At 40.7% G+C, this 24,864-nt stretch overlaps 1 protein-coding gene across 21 annotated transcripts in view; it reads right to left on the bottom strand.

Moving 5' to 3' along the window:
• Window positions 1-24,864, bottom strand: part of macf1a (microtubule actin crosslinking factor 1a) — a 172,741-nt gene that overhangs the window by 81,951 nt on the left and 65,926 nt on the right. For 11 of the 21 annotated variants that reach the window (XM_079877821.1, XM_079877839.1, XM_079877835.1 and 8 more), the window contains exons 1-15: window positions 9,317-10,422; window positions 6,949-7,115; window positions 6,737-6,849; window positions 6,502-6,608; window positions 6,249-6,368; window positions 5,288-5,383; window positions 4,894-5,021; window positions 4,697-4,790; window positions 3,987-4,141; window positions 2,958-3,378; window positions 2,264-2,341; window positions 1,744-1,905; window positions 1,037-1,141; window positions 831-926; window positions 606-731 (exon numbers count right to left, since the gene is read on the bottom strand). In XM_079877821.1, coding sequence (XP_079733947.1) covers window positions 606-731; window positions 831-926; window positions 1,037-1,141; window positions 1,744-1,905; window positions 2,264-2,341; window positions 2,958-3,378; window positions 3,987-4,141; window positions 4,697-4,790; window positions 4,894-5,021; window positions 5,288-5,383; window positions 6,249-6,368; window positions 6,502-6,608; window positions 6,737-6,849; window positions 6,949-7,115; window positions 9,317-10,387 — 3,039 coding nt within the window. In that variant the 5' untranslated portion in view covers window positions 10,388-10,422. Of the gene's footprint in view, window positions 1-605; window positions 732-830; window positions 927-1,036; window positions 1,142-1,743; window positions 1,906-2,263; window positions 2,342-2,957; window positions 3,379-3,986; window positions 4,142-4,696; window positions 4,791-4,893; window positions 5,022-5,287; window positions 5,384-6,248; window positions 6,369-6,501; window positions 6,609-6,736; window positions 6,850-6,948; window positions 7,116-9,316; window positions 10,423-16,520; window positions 16,614-17,250; window positions 17,329-18,257; window positions 18,354-18,999; window positions 19,090-21,075; window positions 21,138-23,631; window positions 23,956-24,864 lie in introns of those variants that run through there. The other 10 variants (XM_079877833.1, XM_079877827.1, XM_079877834.1 and 7 more) reach the window with 5 other exon arrangements.

Genomic DNA, 24,864 nt, shown 5'->3' with positions numbered 1-24,864 from the left:
AAAATCATCTCCTAGTGAGAGCTGGAGGCGATGTAGAGCACAAACTGACACAAAGAACGGTTCAAGTTTATGTCAAACATAAAGAATTTAATTGAAGAATCTTATGCTCAATTATAAACATAGAGAAATAGAGAGAGAGAGAGAGAGAGAGAGAGAGAGAGAGAGAGAGAGAGAGAGAGAGAGAGAGAGAGAGAGAGAGAGAGAGAGAGAGAGAGAGAGAGAGAGAGAGAGAGAGAGAGAGAGAGAGAGAGAGAATTCTAATGGCCAGGGTTATTTTTACCAATTAAATTACAGTATTAATTTGGGAAGATAATCCATCCCATCTACTTTTTATTGCATTCATGCCCTTATTTAACTGTAATGCACTTGTGCCAGCTCTGGGTTTCTCTTCCGTATGGCCAAAGAGGATATGCCCATTGCTGTGTTTGCTCTTGTGCAACCCCTCTCTCATGGTGCCATCTGTCATATGTGCACTCGTTGAGCTCAAAAATTAAAATAAACTAAGTAGTATACACTGTAAAATCTCCTATGAACAAGTGTTTTATTTATATGTTGTAAAGGCTGACTGTGCACAATTTTTTTTTTGAATGAGAGGGAACACCCACCATGGAGTCCTGCAGCAGATCCTCCAATCTACCAAGTCTGCTGTTTTTATCACAGGTGTACTGTCTCTTAATGGTGTCTTGTAGCTGACGTAGAAAGCTTTCACAGTCCCGTGCATCACTCATAAACTAAAACAAAGTCATTAAAACCCAGAAAATGTCATTTAAAGCAGAAAATGTATAAATAATTTTTTTAATGCTTTTCCATTGAAAAGCTAGACTTAGTACCTGGAAGTAGGCAGTGTTGTCCTTGAGGTGCTGCTCCACACATATGCAGAGCTCTTTAATCCACTGCCACTGTGTCTGCAGGGCAGCACTGTAGGCCTATGATCAGAGAGGTCAACAGGTCAGCATTGAACACCTTTTTACTGCATCTGAGAGTGACATACTGAGTTCACTGCGTGAAGATTTGTTCATATTGGTCAACAACTCACCTCCACTGTTTGTTTGGCTGGGTGGTTTTCTTGACACATGTGGTCAGCTGTTTCCTGAAGGGAGCGCATCACTTCCTGTTTTTCTTCTAGCTCTGACCTCATGTCCTGAGAGAGGTTAAGGAGATCAAAAGATATTGCTCAATCCCCAAAAAAATCGAATGAACAACTGCAACTACACTTAAATCGGCATGAAACGAAAATTCACCCTATTTTGTAAATGCATGTCATTGATTTTACTGTAATCAATTCATCCATGTCTGTTTAATTTTTTACAAATTTTGACCTCATCATTTTTAAACAAAATATCATAACTCTATCTTCTATTAAAAACGACAATCACTTCTCCAATCACTTAGTCGGCTTAAACTCTTGCCCTGCAAGCTGACGTTCATGAGCGCAATGCCCACATCTCAAAAGCCAATCAACAAGATGCAGAGAACCAAGCCCTGACTAATATTTTTTCTTTTTTGATAATCCATTTCACTTACATTTCCAATTCAATTCCATTTCTGTTTCATCATGACTTTAAATAATCATGAAGTACTTTTGAAACTGAGGGCAAACACATACAGCCCTAAATATTATAAGAGAAATGTTTAAAGAAAATATACATGAAGGGGCAAAAAACATTAAGTAATAAGGACTAAATCAGTAAAGGAAAATATAGTGGCCAGAGGTAGTGCATCTTTCTATAGATGGAGTCTTACAGCATATTGCTCTCTTTTGGCAGCCATGTTGGTGTTGCCGTCACTCCAGTCGAAGGCCAGCTCCTCCTCCTCCCTCTCATTGAGCCAGATCAGCTCCTCAGTGCAATGGGACACAAAAGCTCGAAGGCTCTCCAGGCAACGTAGTCGCCATGACGAATGTTCCTGCGACAACACAAAACAACATTTATAACACTGGCCATATAATGCGGCCAACTGCTCAGTCTGATGCTTTCCCCGTGGTAAGCACCCTTGGTCTTTTGAACAATTGCATGTTTTCATGGAGAACTGATTTGGTTAAATTATGGAGACGTGAGTGGGTGTGGGTATATGTCAAGAGCAGGTGTTTTGCAGTACTCTTAAGCATGTCACACAAGCATTCTGTATTCTGCCTTTGTAAGGACACACTCTGTCACACCCTAATGAGATTAGAGAAGAGTAATATACATAATACAGAGTATAATGAACTCAAATACACTCACACATGTCTGCTTATCATAATTCTAAAGCAGTAAAAACTCACCAGCAGTTTGCAATACTGGTTCTCCAACTTGGACAGAGTCTCAGAGTAACTGCTACGTAAATTAGGCGAGACCCTTGACTGAGGGAGAGAGAACATGAAGAAATAAATTATTCCTTATGCAAAAGTGTTCAGTGCTCAATACATATGGTATTTAAGTCCATTCACACCAATTCTGATTTGCCTGGTTGGTTGTGCACCTGGCAAGTTTTAAAACAAATACTGACAAGTTCTTAATTTCCTTGGCAACTAATTGCTAAATAAATAGAGCTTTTATTTTGGTGAAAACCATAGGAAGACCTTTTTAAGCTTCTGATTTTTACATAACAAATATAAAAATGATTCTCATTACAAGATGTTGGCACACCGTATCATGAGCTGTTTGTGTGTAAATGAACACATTGTCACACTACTCGCATTTGCCACTAGGCGTGTTCTAATTTTGGACACCATATACAACCATTCATGAGCTTCGATCTGTCACTTGCACCGATGCACCTAATATTTTCATTCGCAAATTGTCAGTTGATCTGACTGGAGCCATTTTTTCAAGTGCATTCCAGTTTTGTGTGCAGTATGCACAAGACACTCAGTGAACAGGCCTGCTTGCAGTCTGTGTACATGCTGCCTGAAGCGGAGACTATATCAGAATTGGTGTGAAAGGTCCTTTAATACCAAGACCTCATAGTTCATGTACCTCATAATTTCGAGCCTCTTTGAGGCTATTGAGTAGATCCTCCACTGCTGTGTGAATGATGTGGTGGTCCTGCAGGTGCTGTTCTACAGACGGCAGATCAGAACCCCACTCGGCTCGCTCCAGTAGGTCCTGTGTCGCTTCAACCCATCCCAGCAGCTCATAGATGAAGCGCAGACTGCCTTCATCTTCAGAGGAGGACATGGCTACCAGATCTGCACGAGACATTGGCCGCCTGAGCAAAGACGCCGCAGCACCCACTGCTCCCAGCAGTGTCTGTGCTCCGAGTGTAGTCAGACCTCCTGGGGACCCCTTCTGACCCACGTGCTCTCCCAGCAGACCCCCTGTGGAGAAATGACCCTTCCTGTACACACTGGCACACTGCAGGCGCATAGAGACCAGCTCCTCCTGCAGACATGACACCCTACAAGAGAGAAATGACCTCGAGTAAGACTGCTGGATGGGAAAAATAATAATTTTTCTGCAAAATAAGAAAGACATTAAAGTAATCCATGTGACTCCAGTGGTTTCACCTCATGTGTTGTGGTGCTCCCCCTACTGGATTGCAGGTCAATATTTTTGTAAATAAAGTGGTAAATTAATTTTTTTTGTTTTTAGGTTAAACCACTGGAGTCACATGGATTACTTTAATGATGTCTTTCCTACAGTTCTGGACCTTGAATGTGTAAATTGCGTTGCACGCAATGGAGGGACTGAGAGCTCTCGGATTTCATCAAAAATATCTTCATTTGTGTACCGAAGAAGAACAAAGGTCTTACGAGTTTGGAAAAACATGAGGGTGAGTAATTAATCACAGAATTTTCATTTTGGGGTGAACTAACCCTTTACAATAATTGTGAATAATTTTAATTGTGATAACTGTGATTATTGTACACAGTACAGAAATCTCTCCCTCTTTTCTGTCAATCAAATTAATCTTTAATAACTATCAACAAGAACAAAATCATCCCATCCCTCTCTCTGGCTTGCTTTTCACTCACATTTTTCTATTTCCCCTTTTCTCCCTCTTACCTGAAAGCCAGCTGTTCCACTTGGTAGTACTTCTCATCTCGAAGGACCTGCAGGTCAAGGTGAAGCTGTCTGACAAGAGCCTCACAATCCTGCAGATACAACCCCAATTCATTCTCACACCGCACTGGCTGCCCATTCTCTAGCTGAGACATGTCCTGAGGAAAGACAGAAGACAATGGAAAACAATGAAGCACAAACGATTTCTAAATGATAAATAACCAAGTTTTTCATGCAAAAAAAATAAACTGGGTGATCTCAGAGGACTTGTCAATATATGTCCCAAATCCAAGCGAGTTGCTTACTGAGATTGTGGCATCTGGCATCTAGTGTGTTTGACATGACATTCCAAATGGTCTTTCTTGTAACATCCCTTCTTTTGGGAAGGTGGCATTGCCTGTATCCTTCATGGTAATATTAATTGTCTACTATTTCATTCAATACTGAAAAGCAGCAATACAAATAGTTAAATCTAATAAAAAAAGACTATTGTACCCAATATTTATGTGCTATGTAGCTTAGCATCTAACATCAGTATCTAACGAGTGCTATTAATATAGCAGGCAGAGCTGCTGCATATGAAGAGCCTTCCAAATCAGTCACCTCCATTTCAGAAGGCAGTTGCCCATGTAAACAGAGGACCGCAAGGCAGCTTAATAGTTTTTGGAAAAGAGCTTATGAGACAGTTCCGACAGAGATACTCCCATACTTACAGCCTGCAAAGTGTTCTTCGCCAGTGTGAGTTTCTCCTCACAATCTAGAGCCATGTTCTGGATCTTATTGGCCATCTGCAGGAGTAACTCCAACCTAAAAACAAAGATACATACAAAATACACATCAAAAATACTAAAATACTGAACTGCTACAAATGTAAATGTAGCCATTTTATCTAGAAGTGGACTCTCCTAACCTTTCCACAGCAGGCCTCAGTGCTTTCTCTCTCTCCAACATCTCCAGGATCAGTTTCCCCCATTCCTCCTCCAGATCATTAGGGTGTAGCCCTTGAGGCAACTTAATGCGCCCAAACTCTATCCATGCCTAAACAACATCCACAAACATCAATCATGAAAAGAAGCTTTCCTAGTGTGTTTGAGTGTGTGCATTTGTGTTCCCTTTATACTGTCAGTCTTCCTCCTCTCCCACATGTCAGCATTGTGCTCTACATTAGCCTGAATCTGTTAATGTGCAGCTCCACTGTGCCTCTTATGAACAGTGCTGCCTGCATTTAGCTGCAGAATCAAGGTCAGCCTCAATCTCTCTCTGTCTTACTGTCATTCACTTTTTATTTTCGTTTTCTCTCTCACCTCCAGAAGCTTGTAAAGGTGCTCAATGTGGCTTTTCTCTCCTTCCTTTGCAGGGATCTCAGTTTCTTTGAAGTGGACATATTCATTGTAAAGTGCCTGGGGAAGAGAAGACTTTTGGTAAGCAGCCAAGTCAGATCAAATCAAACAGTGATTAGCAATTTAAGGCATTACAGCTTTTTCTGGACATGAAGGCTGTTTCAAATGGTAATTCCTTTTGCTGCCTTCACAGAAACCCATTTTAAGGCAAATTCTAAGGCAGTATGTATCCTTCACAGAGAAGGCAATCCCAGAATACACTGCAAAAAACTAAAATAATGGATTTTAAATAAACATTGTATTCAGCACTGAAAAGGAAATATAAAAGCTGTGTAATTCAAAATGGATTATTTTACCCAATATGTGTGCATGCTGTGTTTTTTCCATGTTTATTAGAATATTATTTTGTTAACTTACCAACATACTAAAATCAAACTCTATTGAAATAAATTACAAGCCAAGTCCCTATTTGTGGCATACGGATATAATGCATATGTAGAGTGTCCCATTCACTACCATTCAAAAGTTTGAGGTCATATCGCATGTGCACCAAAGCTGCATTTATTTGGTCAAAATATAGTCAAATATTGTGAAATACTAATATAATTTCTATTTTAATATAATTTATTCTTAAATGACGGTCAAGCTGAATTTTCTGAATTTTCAGCAGATTAAAAACATTTGTGTTAGTAACATTCTTTGATTATTGATTATTTGATTATTAATGTGTCCTTGGTGAATACATTTCTTAAAAAGAAAATGCTGACCCCAAACTGAATGGTAGTGAAGGATGTAGGCAGTAGGCGGTGAGGCAACTCACTAGATTGCTGAATAGAGTTTTTTTTCCATTAAATTATATCTTTAGCTACATCTTTATGAAATGCTGCTCTTTTCTTTCAACGATTCCTTCCCTCACGTTTATTACCTTGAGTTCCACAGGATTGTGGGGGAAGCTCCTATTGGCCATGAGGGCCGTATGTTGCCTGGTCCACTGCAGCAGAGAAGAGAAGCCAGATTTGTACTCTGTCCATCGCTGGTCAACCTCCTGAACAACAGATACCGCACGTAAGAAAACAAGGGGAAAAAAGATTTACAATGTGTAATTTATAGGTACAAAAGTACTGTAGAGAAAGAAAATGCAACTTAAAGAGAGTGAGTGCACAGTGAAGTGATCATACATGAGCTGCAATGCCTTCTCCACCCTCTGGGATCTTGGGGAAAGCATCGTAGATGGAGGAGACGTACGTGATGACAGATTTCTCATCTGGCGACGGCACATCGACATCTGATGTAGAAAGAGGATAAAGATATTGATAAAGCGGATGAAGATCAAAGACAAATGGAGTTTAGCAAACAATAATTCTCATATGCAGAATGGATGAAAACTAAAGACATGTAAAACACTAATGTTACCTTCAGCATCTAGAAGTCTTGTTACCCCTAACGACTCTGCAATCTCAAAGGCCTGTTCCAGGTTCTCACGGCTACTTTGTTGCGCAACCACTTCCATGTTTATCAGGTCCGGCCTAAAAATCACAGTGCCATGAGATCATGAGTGTTGATGCCCTAATGTGCGTCTATCCTTTGAAATTGAGCACTCATTATACTTAAATGTGTGTGTGAACCTGTATCTGTGCAGAAGAGCATTGAACAAGCGTCCATCGCTCCAGTTGGAAGAGAAATTGGCACAGCGGAGACCGGGGTAGCCCTCTGTGGCCTGTTGACTCCATAATAGCAGCTTCTCTTTCGCCGTGAGGTCACCTGACTCACCGCTCACATAGATCTCAGAAATCTGGTAAAGAAAAAAAGCTGATACTGTATCCGAACCTCATTAAAGGATTTAACTGTGTAAGGGGAACTGATCTCATACTTCTACTAAAAATGTCGAGTATCACTTGTCTGCAAACTTATATTTTTAGGAGTAGCCTCTGTATCTCTGAGCCCAAGGCCCGAATGACCCGCAGAAAGGCCATGAACCTTTCACTTATCTTATTCCTCTACTTTTACTTCCTCTTCTTCTTGACAAAGGGAGTCAGTATCCGCAGTATCTGTCTGTGCCAGGCTCTAATCTGTATTCCTTTGTCATTCCTCTCATATGCTACTCTTTGCATCCCTGCCTGCTTCTTTTCTTGCAGAGCTAGCAAGGAACACTTTAAATCCTGTAATAAATGCAGACAGTGCTGAGAGTACAGACAGACTTAAGAGTATATCACAGATCTTCAAGTCAATCACGCAGGCCAAGGCAGGCCAAGATTAGCTTGGTCAAATTTGGTGACATTCAGAAACAGAACAGTAACTGTCCTAGCCTGAGCCTCTTACTCTAAAGATGATTTAGAAAGTGAGGTCAGAAAGATTTCTAAAGTTAGTCCAATCAACAAGGCTCTGAGTCATAAAAACGCACCAAAACATTACCTCTTCTTTTGGTTCAAACATATTTGCCAGACAAGACGGCTCGAGTCAAATCAGACTCAAGGAGAATCAACCAGGACAATAAAGATTAAATCAAGTTTGATGACATGGACATAATGTGACATGGTAGTATTTCCATCAGAGAGCATATGACTGAGTATGTGACCTTATAATAGAGTCAGGAGTCAGGACAGAGCTGCACCCTGAAACCTTCAAATGGTGTAATTACATCACAGTTAACACTGAGCATGCTCCCGGAAGATGAACACACAACAATGTGCAATTTAACATTTTAGTAGTGTGGGCATAAGGGATAGTGGAGGAAGGGCTACAACCAGCAATGTAAAAGGATATTTGAGAATGGTATGAGCTAAGAATATCAGAAAGCGATATATGAGAAATCAAACAAAACAAAAATAACAGTATAGCACAGCACAACGTAAGACACATAGCATAAAGCTAAAAACAAAACAAATGCAAAACCAAACAATAAAAAGGCAAATCAACAAATCCACCAGATCAACAAATATTACAAAATATGTAAATGCCATGTAATTGGTGGTGGTTGATGAGATCGCCCCTTCCGTATGTAAAGCGTTTTAAGCACCTAGAAAAGCGCTATATAAATGTAACGAATTATGATTGACAGCAAACATTTCAACAAAAGGAAGTTTGTAGGCCTGATTAATGCATATCAAATTCAAATACATACTTTTTTGCATATGTAGGGAATTTCATGACAATATGAATGCTACTGGCACATACTGTACTGAACTCAAACGAAGACAGCTTGATTTACAGAGAGAGATCACTGAGACTGCGTTTAAACATAGTCAACCAGTTACTGTTTTATGCATATTTCTGGGTGTGTACATGTTGGCTTCAGTTTCCACAATTTTGCTGCATTTTGAACATCACTGAAACGCCATGCAGATTCATGGTTTGAGCATACTTAGGATTAAGCATCTAATAAACCAGGTAAACCTGCTAACAAACCAATAAACCTTCTAGCACACTGCTGCAACATCTGTAATGAGGCCACGAAATCCCTCTCTAACAGCTATAACTCTTTAAGTGTGCAGGTGGAGCACAAGGGCGAGGGAGGGCTGGCAACAGACGCAAATATGCAGCAATCTTACACTGGTGCAGAGAGAAAAAAGATGAACAGCTGACAAAGTGTCTGTGAACATCACTAGTGATCGTGTTTTTGGCACTGCAAGGCAGTTTCACTCTAATACAGAACATCAGGAATGACAGGAAAGAGAGTGGCTGGTATGAGGGAAGTAAAATAATGAGGAATGGAGGGAAGGGAAAGAGGCAGACAGTGAGAGATGGTCTGGCCAGTACTGATTAGGCTCCTGGGAGAGGGTCAGGAAGGATCTGCTGTGTTTTAGACTCAGCTGATTGGCTGAGAGTAAAAAGCCACACGATAGATAGAAGGGTAGAAATACAATGAAATGCGAAACAATCATACACCTGTACCCCCAATCCACTCCCAAGCCATGTCGGCTTTAAACTCTACTCTTTTATGCTACAAAAGCGACATGAAAGCGCTTTAGGCAGACAGAGAAAAAATCATCTGACCTGGCTGCAAGGCTGAGCTGGTATCTCTTGTGGGGAGATGGGACTCTCAAGCACAGAAGAATCAAGCACATCAGAAGAGCTCCCCCAGTCAGTCTGGACAGTGCCTGCCGTCTCAGGCGAAGTAAGAGGTACATCACTAGCGTAACCTGAAGACTGAATGTCCTGTGGTGGGAGGCCAAAGCCTTCAGTTACTTGAGTAGAGCTGTCCAATAGGAACTCTTTCTCTTTTTTTTCCTTAGCTGCAGCTGTTGCTGGTTTGGCAGAGTCATTCTTCCCGGGTGGTCGTCCTTGAGTTGCGGAAATTTGTATTTTCATAATGTCTCCAGTAACAGGAGATGCAGCTGGAGGTTCAGAATGGACCTCAAGTTCTTTGTCGCGCCAGACGGGTGACCCATAGTCTTTTGGATAGACAGTTCGGACCACACAAAGTTGCCCTCCAAACTCACGAATGTGAACAACTCCCTTCTTCTCAGTTTTCAAGGGCTCACTGAACAACATTTCTCTTGCCCCATGCACATCCCCTCCTTCCTCCTCTACTTCCAGGTCACCACGTTTGGAACGTAAAAGGCAAGGTCTCTCTAATACGCCCTGAACTCGCTCTCGAACCTTGCAGACTCTTCCTCCTCCAGGTGTTGTGTTGCCCTGCTCTAATTCAGCATGAGACTCTTCGCTAAGTCCCTCCACCTCAAACTGGCGAAGTGCCCCCAGCCACGCTGGACTGGGATCTGGGGAAAGAATGGCCATCTTGCTGCCCCGCAATGTCCCCGTGCTTCCAAATATTGGGGCCATACCAGGAACCAGGACAACATTGGTGGGCGTTTCAGTATTTCTTTGGCCAGATACCAATTTGGTTGAATCAGGGGCTTTTGACGTAGACTCCTCTGTAAGTTCAATGCTTCCACCCTTCTCTTCAAGTATGCGGCTTTTCTTGTCTTCCCCTCTGGAACCTCTTAAATTCTGATTGGCCTTTCGTTTTCGTCTGAAGCGAAGTCTTCTTTTGGGGGACAGTGGTGCAGCACCACCTGGTCCATCATCCCTGGGTTGTTTCACACAACCAAGGGAGCTCCCCATATCTCAGACACAGAGTAACAATAAATAGAAGTCAAGAGGGAAAAAGAGGAATCAAGTAAAACAAGCAATGAAGAGATGTCCACAATGGGAGCAGAGCAGTTCACAAAACAATCAGCCCGAGGCTGTTAAGGTCATTTTAAATGCTGTTAAGTTAATGACTCATCTGGAGTGAACACCAAGACAAAAAGGTATTAACCATGACAACAGGGTTAAGTACATGTTGAGGTTCTCCCAGGACATGATGTCTCAACTTTAGGTGTTGACAGCAGTTGTTCCTCCTGTTGTCTGGTCTCCTCTTTCTGATGTCATTCAGGCAATATTACAGTTAACCTAAAGCAAACATCACTTAGGGTCCCAGCAAGCCTCTTGGACATGATGCTTTATATAGGTTACTGTCCTTTATAAAATATTAAAATCCTACGGCAAGGCTTTTGATGTGTTTCACTCTCTCATGATGCAGAGATGATGCAGCACTGACTGAAAAAGGAGCTGGTGTTAAATAGGAGGCCATTTATCATGGTATTCGAAGACACACTATTCCACTGTTGATATTCCTCAAGGTGAGAACCACAATAAAACTGCACTGCAGACATAAGTACACATACTCCCGTAAGCACACATGCACACTCTTTGAGTTAGGATGCACTAATTGTCAGCTTGCACACAACTAAAAACTGGAGAAAAAAAACATATCTGTTCTTGTATTTGTGTGTACAGTAAGATGCCTAAACCCACCTGCCTCTCTGGGTATCTTTACTATAAATTATTAATCACTGCACTCACATAGGGTAGTAAAGTGTTGAGCAGTAGTCGTGGTAGTCCTGTGGGAAATGGTTTACGATAAAGCTGTGTAACAGGTTTCAAATCAGCTGAAGTGCAGAGTCAGACAAGCTCATCTACAATTTAGTCACAACATCGTTTGTTCCCATCATCATCCAAGCATAACCATCTGAGTCAGGTAATGTTTGGTCTTCACACCTGTAGCTATGAGTGGTTCACCTCACAGGCATGCAAGCTCCATTAAAACAAGTCTCCAGACATTGAAGAGAAAAAGGGGGAAGGGCTAGGTACTAAGCGTCTTGCCTTTGCTGCCACGGGAACTGGCATTCCATTCACTGACGCCAGCACATTCAAGTCAATAAAGAGGACAGTGACTACCATGAGTGAAGACCTCACCTTCAGCCAGCAAACCTAAATAACCACTTTCCCCTTGCTGACACGGCTGGTTATGGACGTTGTTAAGCACGTAATCCAGTCTCATTTATCAAGTAGACATGGCTTCAAGCCATCCTGTCTTCCTTGTCCTGCCACTAAGCAGTGAACATCCCTAGATTGGGGTAAGCAGATGAAAGAAAGAGCGATAGCTGATAAGGTGCCGCTCCTTGATACTGACGGCTTCTCTGGCTGTTGAATCTAATTAGAATGCTGCCAGGACAGGGCTGGGCAGGATAGTTGAACCATGGCTGGATGAGGAAAAGAGGAAAATCCAGAGGAATACACCCCAACCACGAGCTGCAGTGCTATCCTCAGAAAAGAGTGGTTGCTCCAGTGTTGAAAAAAGCGTAGCTCCATCAGTCAAGCATGGCGAAATTGATCCGATTGATACGGCGCCCTCCTTTGCACAACCTGGATGTAAATTAAAACGTGTGACTTACATGTGTGTGTCTGCAGGGTTCAGCGATCCCAAATCTGAGATTAAAAGCACATGTGTCGCTGTATATGTGCTTCAATAGGCCTGCAGAGGGGAGAGGAAGCCAGGGGCTCCAGTAATAGCAGGTTGCAAGTGTCCTCTTCTCAGTTGCTGGGTAGCTCCTCTGCTCTCGCTAGTAGGCACCAGCGGAAAAAAGAGCTTCATCTCCAGTCTGCTGCAGCCTCACAGAATACGCTGCTGCTGCTTCCTCCTCCTCCCTCTCTCTCTCCCTCCTCCTCTCTCTCCTCCAATCCACATGCTCATCCCTCCCTCCCTGCCTCCCTCCCTCCCTATGATTCCTGGTGAGCTCAGAGCTCAGCACACACGCACACCAACCCAATGGCCTTCAATTGGTTGGGAGCCTGAGAGTGCCAGAAAAAAATTTACTTGAAATTTTAACTGTTGCCCCCTAACATGCATGTTATTTCACAGCTTCTATTATCACCCTGTCCTACTTCTATAAAACACACACACACACACACTATATATGGACAAAGATTAACAAGGGGCAAGTCAGAATGAATGGATTTACCACTGACTGGACTAAAGAGCTTAATATCTCTGTAAAGAGTAAAGAGCATTCTAAGGTACATTTACATGACAACAATGTACTAAAAATAGAAAAGTTTTTTCTTTGTACAGATGACAACGTTATCAAAATGATCCCCATTCACATAGATCCGCGAAAAACGACTAAAAATGATGTATTATGCACATCAAATACAGGTCTAAAAATTATGTATTATGCATGCCAGGCCAGTAGTTGGCGATGTCACTATCTACCTATAGACCTTTTTATAGATTCACGTTTTTGTACGAAGATGATAACAGTGTAGTTTTCAAAAACTTTTCAAACAACATTGAAACATGTTTGTCAGAAGTTTGCATTTCTGGCCCCCAAAATGCTGTTGTCGTGTGAATGAACGGCCAAAACGCATTAAAAGTTTTCTGTTTTTAGTTGAAAACAGTGTAGTGCAAACGACCCCTAAATGCACAGTCATACTAGCAACATTTTTATGAAATTTTGCAGGCTACCATCTGTCTTTTGGTCAACGTGGTAAATTTGCATGACTAACTGAACCCACTACATAATCTGCATGTAGAAATCTTTCACTTTCACATGAAATCCTTGATCTGGCTAATAGCGGTAAACATTATACTGCACCTTAAAGGGTTAGTTCGCCCATTTAAGACATGAAGTTGTATGCAATCCTTACCAGCACTATAGTGCATACACACTGACCCACTCTGTGGTCACCTCCCTGGTCAGAGTTCTGACCGCTCGAAGTTTTTCAAGAAAGTATTCCCGGTTAGTTTCCGGGGCCTCAAAACTGTGCGTTTTTACGTGAAAAAATTATATGCGTTTCAAAGCTTGATTAATTTACATCACAAAAAACACTCCGGGCAAAATTCATACCTCAGTTTTAATCTGCACTATTTTCTTTCCATTTCTATCAATCCGCGCTGCTGTCAACGTCAACAGTGCGCACGTTCCGATCAGCTGTCCCATAGTGTTTACACAATCGAATGACAACGACTTAAAAAGTACAAAATTAACAATGGTGCGAACTTGTAAATTCCCAGGTTGTGACCACAAGAAAGTGCCGGGATCACCGTTCAGATTCCATCGTTTTCCTGTTTCGAATATAGCTATGAGACAGCTTTGGCTGGTTGCCATCGGCTACTCTGCGGGAGCTAAAATATCCAGAATAAAGGATTTTCGTGTGTGCAGTGCTCACTTCAGCGAAGACGATTACCGGTACATCCCCAACCAACCATTTACTAACTTTATAATCCCATGTCTAAACTGTACGGTAAACAAGCTGATGTTTAGACTCCAGTGGAAACCACGTGAAAAGAGGTCTAATATTAAAACAGTATATAGGGATATAACGATGGAATCTGAACGGTGATCCCGGCACATCGGAACGTGTGCACTGTTGACGTTGACAGCAGCGCGGATTGATAGAAATGGAAAGAAAATAGTGCAGATTAAAACTGAGGTATGAATTTTGCCCGGAGTGTTTTTTGTGATGTAAATTAATCAAGCTTTGAAATGCATATAATTTTTTCACGTAAAAACGCACAGTTTTGAGGCCCCGGAAACTAACCGGGAATACTTTCTTGAAAAACTTCGAGCGGCCAGAACTCTGACCAGGGAGGTGACCACAGAGTGGGTCAGTGTGTATGCACTATAGTGCTGGTAAGGATTGCATACAACTTCATGTCTTAAATGGGCGAACTAACCCTTTAAGAGGCTGAAGGCATGAAGATGAAGATATTCCTATACTATTGAACCTCTTACAAAACAAAAAGCACTGTGACGGAATTTAGTCTTGGTAGAAGCAGCATACAAGAGTATGATTGTAAAAGGAAGCTGATGAATTAACAAGCAATAAATCAATCAGATCCATGATAATCAGCCAGCTGAGCCCACTTTTTGAACCTAATTGTCATGCATCTAGAGTTCCCTGTACTGTAACTGAGAAGGGATATAATTTCCCTAGAACACAGCAATCAGCTTTTTCCAGCAGATAAAAAGCATAAGATTTCAGCACACTATGATCCTTGCCAAACAAACCTGCTGTTCAGGTAACCCCACCTTTTATGTGACTGTCATAAAAAGACCTGATCTGATTGGCTATTATTTATGTTAGAGACAGCTGGCACAAATGCAGCCTGGGCTAATACATTGGGGCCTGATTGGTATTTTCCCACAGGATCCTGATGTTAGACAAAAATATATGAGGTCAATATAAGGATATCCAAAACAATATTCCAAACGGCTGCTGTTAACCTAAATTACAGCAGTGGTTTCAAAACAGAAGTGCCCCAGATTGAGTGTGGGGGAGGTTAGATAGTTAGGCTAGTCTCTCTTGGCTATCTGAAATAAATGTACAGTAGGCATCAAAATTGCACTTAGAGGAGTGGTTTTCCAATTTCCAATGCTTCTTTTGACAAACAGCATCTCATCCTAATGGCTCCTAATGTGCCTCTGCTGAAATGATTAGGCTATTGGATGATGTTTCACTGAATGAGTCATGCTATATTCTACTTGACCAACTTGAATTGGAGTTTACAATGAAAATTAACTCATTTCATCTCTGCAACAACATAACACATTTCTGTAGGGGTTTTCCACTTCTATACAGACATTTAAAAACGAACAAAGCAGACACCCGTTTCAATTTCGTAATCTATTTTTCTTTCGGTTTTGTTATTTCCTATCTTCATGAGGCCTCTGCATCCTCCACTCATTTCTGCTGAATCATGCTGATTGAAAATGCTTTGGGGTCATACTAAACACAATCTCCTTGGCAACCAGCTGCATATGTCACCTTGTGATGTCACCAATCTGTTGATAACAGCTCCCCCTGCTGGACAGTCCTGGAAAGTGCAGCTAGTGTTCAGAACACTATATTAAATGAATATATATATATATATATATATATATATATATATATATATATATATATATATATATATATATATATATATATATATATTGTATCATCAACAGAGAGTTTGTTGAATAATGCATCATAAAGGTTTTATACATTATATTTGATAACTGCTAGTTTTTCGGTAAGTTGGCATATTTGCATTGTGGCCTTTTCTCACTGCTAATGGGCGACTATGGTTATGCTCGGATTGGAATGTTTCACATACAGTATAGTATGCAACTTTCTGTAGATTTACTATATTAGCCAAAATGTAAAGCATACAATCAGAGTATATAGTACTGCTTATTCTACTGTATTCCACAATTTCTGTATTCCACAATTTCAATTTCTCTTTCAAGAGTCATTATTTGATAAGACTGCCACAAATTACAGGCTTTCTACAAACAGTTTGCACAATCAGTATAACACTCCAGGCAATGGAAACAAGCAAGGGCAAAACATTTCTATTCAATTCTTCTGATAAACTATCATGCAACCTACTTAAATTGCCTTTAGAAATGGGCAGCGCAGTCTCCATCAAACATACCTTACTTTTCTAGCTTGACCCATTAGTATAGAAAATAAGGCCATTTCACAAATGTGCTCTGCAGGGTCCATTCCTGCAGATTCTTGTTTCTTTATCAACTTGCAGGCTGGCAGCGCCTGTCTAGAACTGTCTGCAATCTCTGTCCTCTCATTCTGCAGAACAGACAGACTGGAGGCCTTTTCTTTTGGAACACCATATAAACCAGTCCCTGAGCATATTCAATGTCTGAAGTTGGGATTGTACTCTACCCATCACATCCTCCTCATGCACCCTTCCCTCTTGAGTTTTCCTATTCTTGCCATGGATAAATCCCTGTTGCTCAAACTGACTACGGTCACGAGAGGCTGGTAAACAGCAGTTATTAGCATTAAGTAAAGTCACCTCTAACTCTGGCATGCTGTGTTAAGCACTACATAATCAAGCAGGACACAGCTGTGACTAAGGTGGACTTACCTGGAAGTGAAGAATGATGGTCCAGATCAATCCCAGTGTCAGTTTTGGGTTCCCATCTGTGATGTCATCATTGCGTATATTCACTAATTTGACCTGCATTAAAGGCAAAAAAGGCTCTCATTAGTATAAAATATTTCAACAAGTTTAAGGTGTATTTTTTTCAATGTTAAAAAATATTTTAAAAACCACACTGATTGCCCCAAAAAGATCATAACATTGCTTGAATCTGCTAACAATGCCTAAGGACTGAACGAGTTAAAAAAACTGGCCATCTAATGTAATTTCAGGACAGCTTTGGTGTTTGTTGTCCTCTTACGCTTACAGCTGTCAGAAGCTATGTACTGTGTATTTGGAGACGGGTGCTGGTTGGCATTTTGTCTGGTTTAGGGACCCTGTGCTGTGGTGACATAAGGGAGGAGGGATTGGACAAGCTTGTATGGGGCAAGAAACATCTATCACTCCAGGTTATGTTATCTTAGAGCCATGTTCCCAACTGAAGCACACAGAGACAGAGGACACAGACCTGCATTATATTAGTGAGGGTAACCAGCCAGCCTCAACACTAAAGAGGACACGAGTTTTAATGACCGACTCTTCAACTCTTGCATTAGCCCAACCAAAATTGAATATTTAGTTATAGCCTTGAATTTGTACATAAAGGACTGACAATATGTAAAAAGTGACTTATTTCTGAGAGTGATAAAGTGTGTGTAAGGGTAGACATTCATACCTGTCTCTGCTTGAGGAAGTCCAAGGCAATCTGCACATTCTGGAGTCGGTGAAATCGCATGCGACCCTTTTCCCTGGGCTATAAGGAGAGAGAGAGAGAGAGAGAGAAAAGAAAGAATGCAGATGAGCGCACTAATAATCTGAGCAAATTAGAGGTCTGTGTGAAAACCGTTTCATTAGCACAAGCCTGAAAGCAGCAAAAGCAGCACACTGCAAAGAGACACAAGACCCTGTCAGGATCGTCAGTAATTAATAATCTTGCCTCAGAGTTACAGGGAATAGTTAGCATACTGTCACCATTAGCAAATAATTCAAACAGCAAAGCAAAACTTATTATTGCACCACACACTTCTGTCTTGCTTGCTAACATCTCTCTATTAGTGGCCGACCAATAGCAATATCTAGTGTAGGACAGTAAATGGCCGATATAATGCCAATAAACACTACCGTTCAAATGTTTGGGGTCAGTTTTTGCTCATCAAGGCTTCACCAAATCTATTAACAAGGCCGAATGGCTAATTCTATTAATTAGCCAAGTGAGCATGGCCAATAATCTCAAAATGGCCAAATATCATCCGATTAATTGGCCTGGCCAATATATCGGTCTATCACTACTCTCTACTGAGGTCACATATCAGACTTGCACACCCTTACATGCAAAGCATGCTCACTATCACCTACAAATGCAGCAGCATGTACAGCAAACCTGCAGGTGAGCAGAAAACCCCCACAATAGGGCAAACGTGGCCAAGTCATCGGATTGAAAGTGTTGGAGTGTTGGCAGCACTGAAGTGAAGTGAATATAATGTGTGTGACAAGGCAAGGTCCCTCAAACACCTGAATTTAATAAATCTGATTATGTGAGGATCATGAATTATGCATCGGCATATTAGACATTCCCCTTTGCATAATCATTAAATTGACCTGCCCTTTGAGTCCACGCCATGCAGTGTACAGAGATGACTGTGTGTGACTATGCATTTCAATTGGGGGGGGGGTCACACATACTCCCTGAGCTCCATCTTCCTCATCCTCCCCACCCATCAGGATGAGTGGGGGTGCGCGTGACACAGACGTTCTCCGCAGAGTCGACACACCCTTGTGCTGATGACATCATAGAGAGGGTCACAGAGAAAGGATGAAGACAGAAACAGTGTTGAAGGGCTGATATATGTACGAAACAACAGTTTAAAAAAAAATTAAAAACAAGAAGGAGGGAGAGTGAAGCAAAACAAATAAAAATCGCAAAACAAAAACACAATAAAATGGGACGTGAGAAAACAATAGAGACAGAGAGAGAGAGAGAGAGAGAGAAAGAGAGAGAGAGAGAGAGAGATATCGCAGAGGGCATGTGGTGTGTCAGCAGTCTGTCTCTGTTAATCCACCTCGTCATTCAGTCTGCCCCAGTGCATCATGGTCTGAGGCCATCAGAGTGGGCAAGATTGAGTGCAGAAATAATGTACTAAAGCAGATGTCATTACAACACTGCAGTGCATGTCAGACTCAGCTATTCCTCTGCTGCAAGGCCTGTATCTACATTCCTTGACATCAGCAACAAGCCAAGACACTTTATAACATCAGCCTAGCCCCCAGGTCAACTCATGTGACATGATCCCCAGGTAACATGTGGCTCTGGATTGCATTTATGGAAAATAAAGAAGATCTCTGCCACATGAATTACCCAGGAGAATTGCATAAAGCATTGAAATCATAACCTGTCTGTGTTAAGGTAATTAAGTTGCTTTCTCACCAATGTGACACCAGACAGCACCTCAAGCAGGGAAATAAGATTATGCCCATCCCTTAGATCCTCATACAGGTCTGTGATGTGCTTCCGCACCTGGAGAGAGAGAAATAGAGTTAGAGAGTGATGGTTAAGTTCTTTAAAACTTTTAGAAGCCTATGTGTAACCGTGTGTATTATGAGCAAGAGTGTGACAGTTTCAATCGAGTTTGTGCAATAATTGCCATTTCTGTTACAGATTTTATACATTAAACTGTATCTAAAGGACTACTAGCAAACAAAATTTTGATTGGTTGCAACAAAAGAAGCCTAGACAAGATAGTTAAGTAAAATAGTTTCACAGTGAGACAACTGCAGTGCTCTAACTCAAACCAGCAGAGGGCACCGGACTCATTGAGATGGGCCGGTTAACAAGCAACAAGAAAAACATGGAGGATCTTGAAGTTCTGTACTTCATAGCACACACACACACACACACATACACAGAGAGACACGTGTGTGTGTGTGTGTGTGTGGATTCAGAGATCCTAAGCTGTATACAGCAGATCCAACACAGCTGCCTCCCCACAGGGCTACAGAGGAACCATCTGCTGAGTATAAAGAACATCCTGACAACTCTGTGTCTCTCTATCCTCTCTATTCCCTCACTTTATCCCAATCAAATCAGAAAGAACAGAATTATATTATATACAGTAACGTTCTAAAGTGTGGGGTCAGAACGATTTTTTATTTTTTAGAATAAAGAAATTAAGACTTGAGAATTTCTAAGTATTTGGAGCTAAAAGCATGTTCAAAAGTATGATTTGAGATCCAAAGAACATCTTGTGTTTCAATGGAAACAACAACATCTGACAGTCTGTATAAAAAATAAAAAGCATCACATGATCAATGTCACAGAATGTTTTGGTTGAACATTTGTTCCCACACTCCCTGAGCGCAATGTAGTCATTTCTTCCCACTTCTGTCTCTCTCATGTTCCTTCAGTGTTTATCACAGGTGTATTATCATGAGATGCCCTGTTTCCATAGACACAAAGAATAACAATCTCTACTTGAGCACTGGAGTAATACCCATGTGATGGGGTATTAAATAATAAAAGGTGTCGCACTCAAATGTGTCTTAGTTTGCAGTCATTCTTGTGGACAGGTACCCTCTCAGACCAGTTCCACATTTCTGCAATGAGCTCACTGTTTATGTTAGAAGTGTGTAAAGAGAAAACACACTGACGTGACACAAACTACACACGCCGCTTTGTCAGTCAGTGTTTGCCTGAGGATAACCGCATACCTGTTCACCTGCCAGAGATGGAGAGAGATATGTAAACACAAATGCTAACAGGCATCATCACCTATTTAGTATCTGCTAATGTGATTCATGACAAACTATGTGAGCTATCCTACAACAGTCAACAAAACTTTTGAATAATCGGAGATAATCCTAGACTTGTCAATGTTGAAATGGCATGTCAGGCTCACAGAGGTCTAGGATGTTTTTTTATTATGGGGAATTTTAGGATTGGGTTTCCTCTCATGATTATGATCATATTTGGGGGTCTAGTATAAACTGTATAACTCACTACTTCTAGCATCTACCGTTACAGCAGCACTGTGTTAACGTATCTCATACAGTCTGACCTGCATTACAGTAATACCAGCAGAGTTATGAGGTCACTATCTCTAGCCTCATAACTCTGGCCCTTCTGTGGTTGGTCATCTGCCCTGCCCTTGAAATACCCAGCATTCTTTGCTCTCATGATCTGCAGTCAGTGGGGCAGGAGATAGAGGATTAACAGACACAAAAATATAGTTCTGGAGCATGACAACATGCCAAATGTCTTTCAGAGTCATGTGGACAAGATACTGTGGCGGTAACGTTATTGGTCAACACTATCATTCACTTGCAAGATTCAAATTTACTCCAAGTGTCCTATTACTGAAGAGATTAGTCTGAGTCTTCTCTTGTGTGTAAGTGTGAACATGAGCGTGCCGTGTGTTCAGTAGGACTGGAGCAGAGTGCCCAGCGGGCCTTATCATCGTGCAGTGCAGCAGAAAGGACAAAAATAACCCGGCAGGCTGGACTGTACCTTTATGAGATGTTTGTTGACCCATTTCGTGAACGTTTTCTTCTGCACCCTGTCTCGTTCATCTGTGAAAAGAAAGATGGTGGAGGAAACAGCAGAAAAGAGAGGAAGAGGTGAGAAGAAGGGAGGAAGAGAGATTGGGTTAATTATGTAACACAACAGGAAGACTACAGCGTCATGCTCTGTATTATTTACAAGCGTCCCTCCGGTCTTGCTTTAAATAGCCTGAATTTGTCAAATATAGAAAAGACTGTAAAATGCCAAATAACGTATTGAATGATTAATACATAAAAATAAAAAATAAATACTTTTTACTTGTGGTCATGATTCAACAGAAAGCCATTTTTGTACATACACTACAGTCCAAAAAGTTTGGGGTCAGTATCCTTTTTAAAGAATCCTTCAAAATTATTAAACAGCACAACTGTTTTCAACATTTTAATAATACAAACAATTGTTTCTTGAGCAGCAAATCAGCATATTAGAATGATTTCTGAAAGATCATGTGACACTGAAGACTGGAGTAATGATGCTTTTGCCATTACAGGGAATAAATTACATTTTAAATTACATATTTTAAATTTGTAATATTTCACACCATCACCGTTTTTACTGTATTTTTGATTAAACAAGCGCAGCCTTTGTGAGCATAAGAGACTTATTTCAAAAACATTTATAAATCCTATTGACTCCAATCGTTTCAACAGTAGTACATGTGTGTATTTCATTTTCTATATATGTTTTTATTTTTTTAATGTAATGTAACACCAGGCTATTTTCATTGCAAGAACGCACTAGTTTAAAATACAATGAAAAAAACATCCTTGAAACAAGTTTTGGTATAAAACCTTTTAGAAAGTCATTAAATCCACAATATAAAACAAATTTTCGACAGGCAAAACAGGTTACAGCAGAGGTTTGGTAAAATTGGAAACTAGGCTGAAAGTTTAAAAAAAGACCAGTTAATAGGTTCATTAACATTGTCAACTGACCTACATTCTCCACAACTTACTATATAGCATGTTGGAGTCCGACAAAGTCACACATGAATCCAGGCTCAGAAAACCATGTATGTTCAGGATGATACAGACAGGGTGATGTTGCATCATAAAACTGCACAAATATAATGTATTGAATGCTATCTAATTCAGTGTATGTGGTATGATAACAGTCCTGATCTGACACCTGATGCATTGGATGCCGACATGGTCTCAATACAGTGCAAACAAGGAATTATGGGCAGGAAGTTTTGAATTGAGACATGAACTTCTGGTCTCTAAGGCATTTCTTTTTGTTTCTTATTCTAAACATGCCAGACTAGTGACACAGCCAAGCACAGAATAGAAATTGATCACACAGCCCTGCAGTTCTATGAGTTCATTACACGCCTTCTTTATCTGCCTCTTTCTACTGGCCTCTTACTGTGAAGCTGAAGTTGACATGGTTACTATGGAGACATAGCAATACTAAGCAACCATGTGGTGCAGACGACCCACTTCCTCTGATAAGCACACACAACATCCTACTCAAATTTACAATATATATATACACATGAAAATGAATTACAACCCAACCTCAAGGTTTTATTATAAAATTGACTATTTCAAACATTTCTGATAGACAAGTCACATCTGAAGCAGCAAAATGTAGATGTGTGTAAAATGTAGATGTCACATGTATTATCACAGATTCTGTATAAATACAACCATAAAGTTCTGTGAATAAACTATATGAATAATATTAAAGCATCAAATAATGAGAAAAATATTGTACGCTCACACCTACAGTATAACCTATTTTAATAATATAGATGTGAGCATGCAATATTTTTCTAATCATCTGACGCTTTTATCCAAAAGTGATCTATCGATCTATCTATCTATCTATCTATCTATCTATCTATCTATCTATCTATCTATCTATCTATCTATCTATCTATCTATCTATCTATCTATCTATCTATCTATCTATCTATCTATCTATCAAATGTTACACAAACTGCATAACCAATGTTTTAGCATACCCCTCGTTTTTCCTTCCTAAATTACAGTACAGAATGATTGACTCACAACATATGTTCTCTACTACCTTGGGAATTTAATCTGACTTTTGAACAGGAGTTGATACCTTCATGAGTACAGGACAATAGGCCTACCTTTCTTTTGGCATCTCATATAACGCACCCACTTTTGCGCACACACACACACACGCTATTGCAAAAGTATCTTAAAAGAAATAAATGTGTCAAGGTTCTTAGACAGACTTAGGGCTACTCCCTTTTTTCCTGTGACAGTCACACAGAGGCACATTCTCTTGTTTCTCAGTACAGTGAGTCATTGTGTGTTGTTTCACACACCCTGCACTGGGCAAACATGTTACAGAAACTCACACCGTCATGTTCACAGTCACACTAATCCACGTGGGCTCACACACCGATACAGCATCACGACAAAAGTGGACAGGCACATATCAGCAAAGAACACATCCGCTGACAGACAAATCACAGTGTCCATGTGACTAGGTGACGACATACGCACAGGAACACAAATAGAAACTGACCTGCGCAGCACATGAGCGCGTGCAGATGAGCATTCAGGCTCCTTTCGGTGCAATATTCAGGCCACATTCTGTTGGTGACTTATTCCTTTTGCAAAACGATCTACCTTCTCCTTCGTCTTCGTGACATGTCTCTGAGTGTGGTGTTTTGCACCTTTAATCCAAACACGCTCTGGCTGGAATCTGAAATCTCTCCTTCAGAGTTGATCAAGTCCACAGTTGAGATTAAAAGGCATATATATTTTCACTTCCTCCTTTTCTATCTACAGCTCCCACGTTCTACCTCCTCGCTAGCCGGTCTTCCTATTTGCTACCATTTCAAAGCTCAGCTTGAGCAAGCAGTTTGGCTCACACGTGCATGTCAAACTCTACAAGAGCTCCTCCTTTCACTACTAATAAGGACTGACGCTCCCCTCCTCCCTTTAAACCTCTGTTACTCTTGCTCTCTCTCAGAGGTTAGATCTGTCGTAAACCCAGTAAAGAGTGCAGTCCTCTCCACCTCTCACTTAAGCACTCACAATCCGTGGTTACTCGGTTTCCTGCGGATGAATGAAGAACATTTGTGCAGCAATCTTTCAAGAGTCTCTGTGCACTTGAAAAAAAAAAGCAAGCCAGCAAGTTAATTCAAAGGTCCATATCATAAAGAGTCTTGTGACGCAGGTTGACAAGGTCCAATCGAGCAATAAACAAGTGAATGACGAGCTGTTACGTCATCAGCATTCCCTTGGCAGAGCTCTGCATGTGTATAACAGAACTGAGGGAAAAAAGACTGAAAGTGAAAGAGAAAATGAGAGCGAATGTGGGGGAAAAGAGGGAGATGGATAGAGGTATCCTGGGGACTTTTTGGGATGAATGAAAACAATGGAAAAGTCTAGGGCTGCACGATTATCATTTGGGAAATTTCTTTTTACATGTCATTAGAATTACTAATGTACACAAATTAAGAAAATGTTAACAACTTGTATGTTTATTTGACCTTATCTCTCTACATTATGAAAACTGGTAAAACCTTAAAGAAGCAGTGAAATTCCTAATATAAATTACAATCATTCCAAACTATGCAAATGTTTTTCCAATAAAACAACAACAACAACAAAAAATCTATTGTATCTCAGTTGCATAAGTGCATTTATTCAGCAACCACAGTTGCAGACAATATGGTCAAGATTCATGTTTGAATATACTGCAAACACTGCAGACGATTATGCTTTGATAATTAAGTGATGCAGAAATCGT

The sequence above is a fragment of the Squalius cephalus genome (assembly GCF_949319135.1).
Source record: "Squalius cephalus genome assembly, chromosome: 8".
In the NCBI taxonomy this organism is placed as follows: Eukaryota; Metazoa; Chordata; class Actinopteri; order Cypriniformes; family Leuciscidae; genus Squalius; species Squalius cephalus.
Note: the sequence above shows the minus strand (reverse complement) of the source record. Positions and strands in the feature narration are given on the sequence as shown.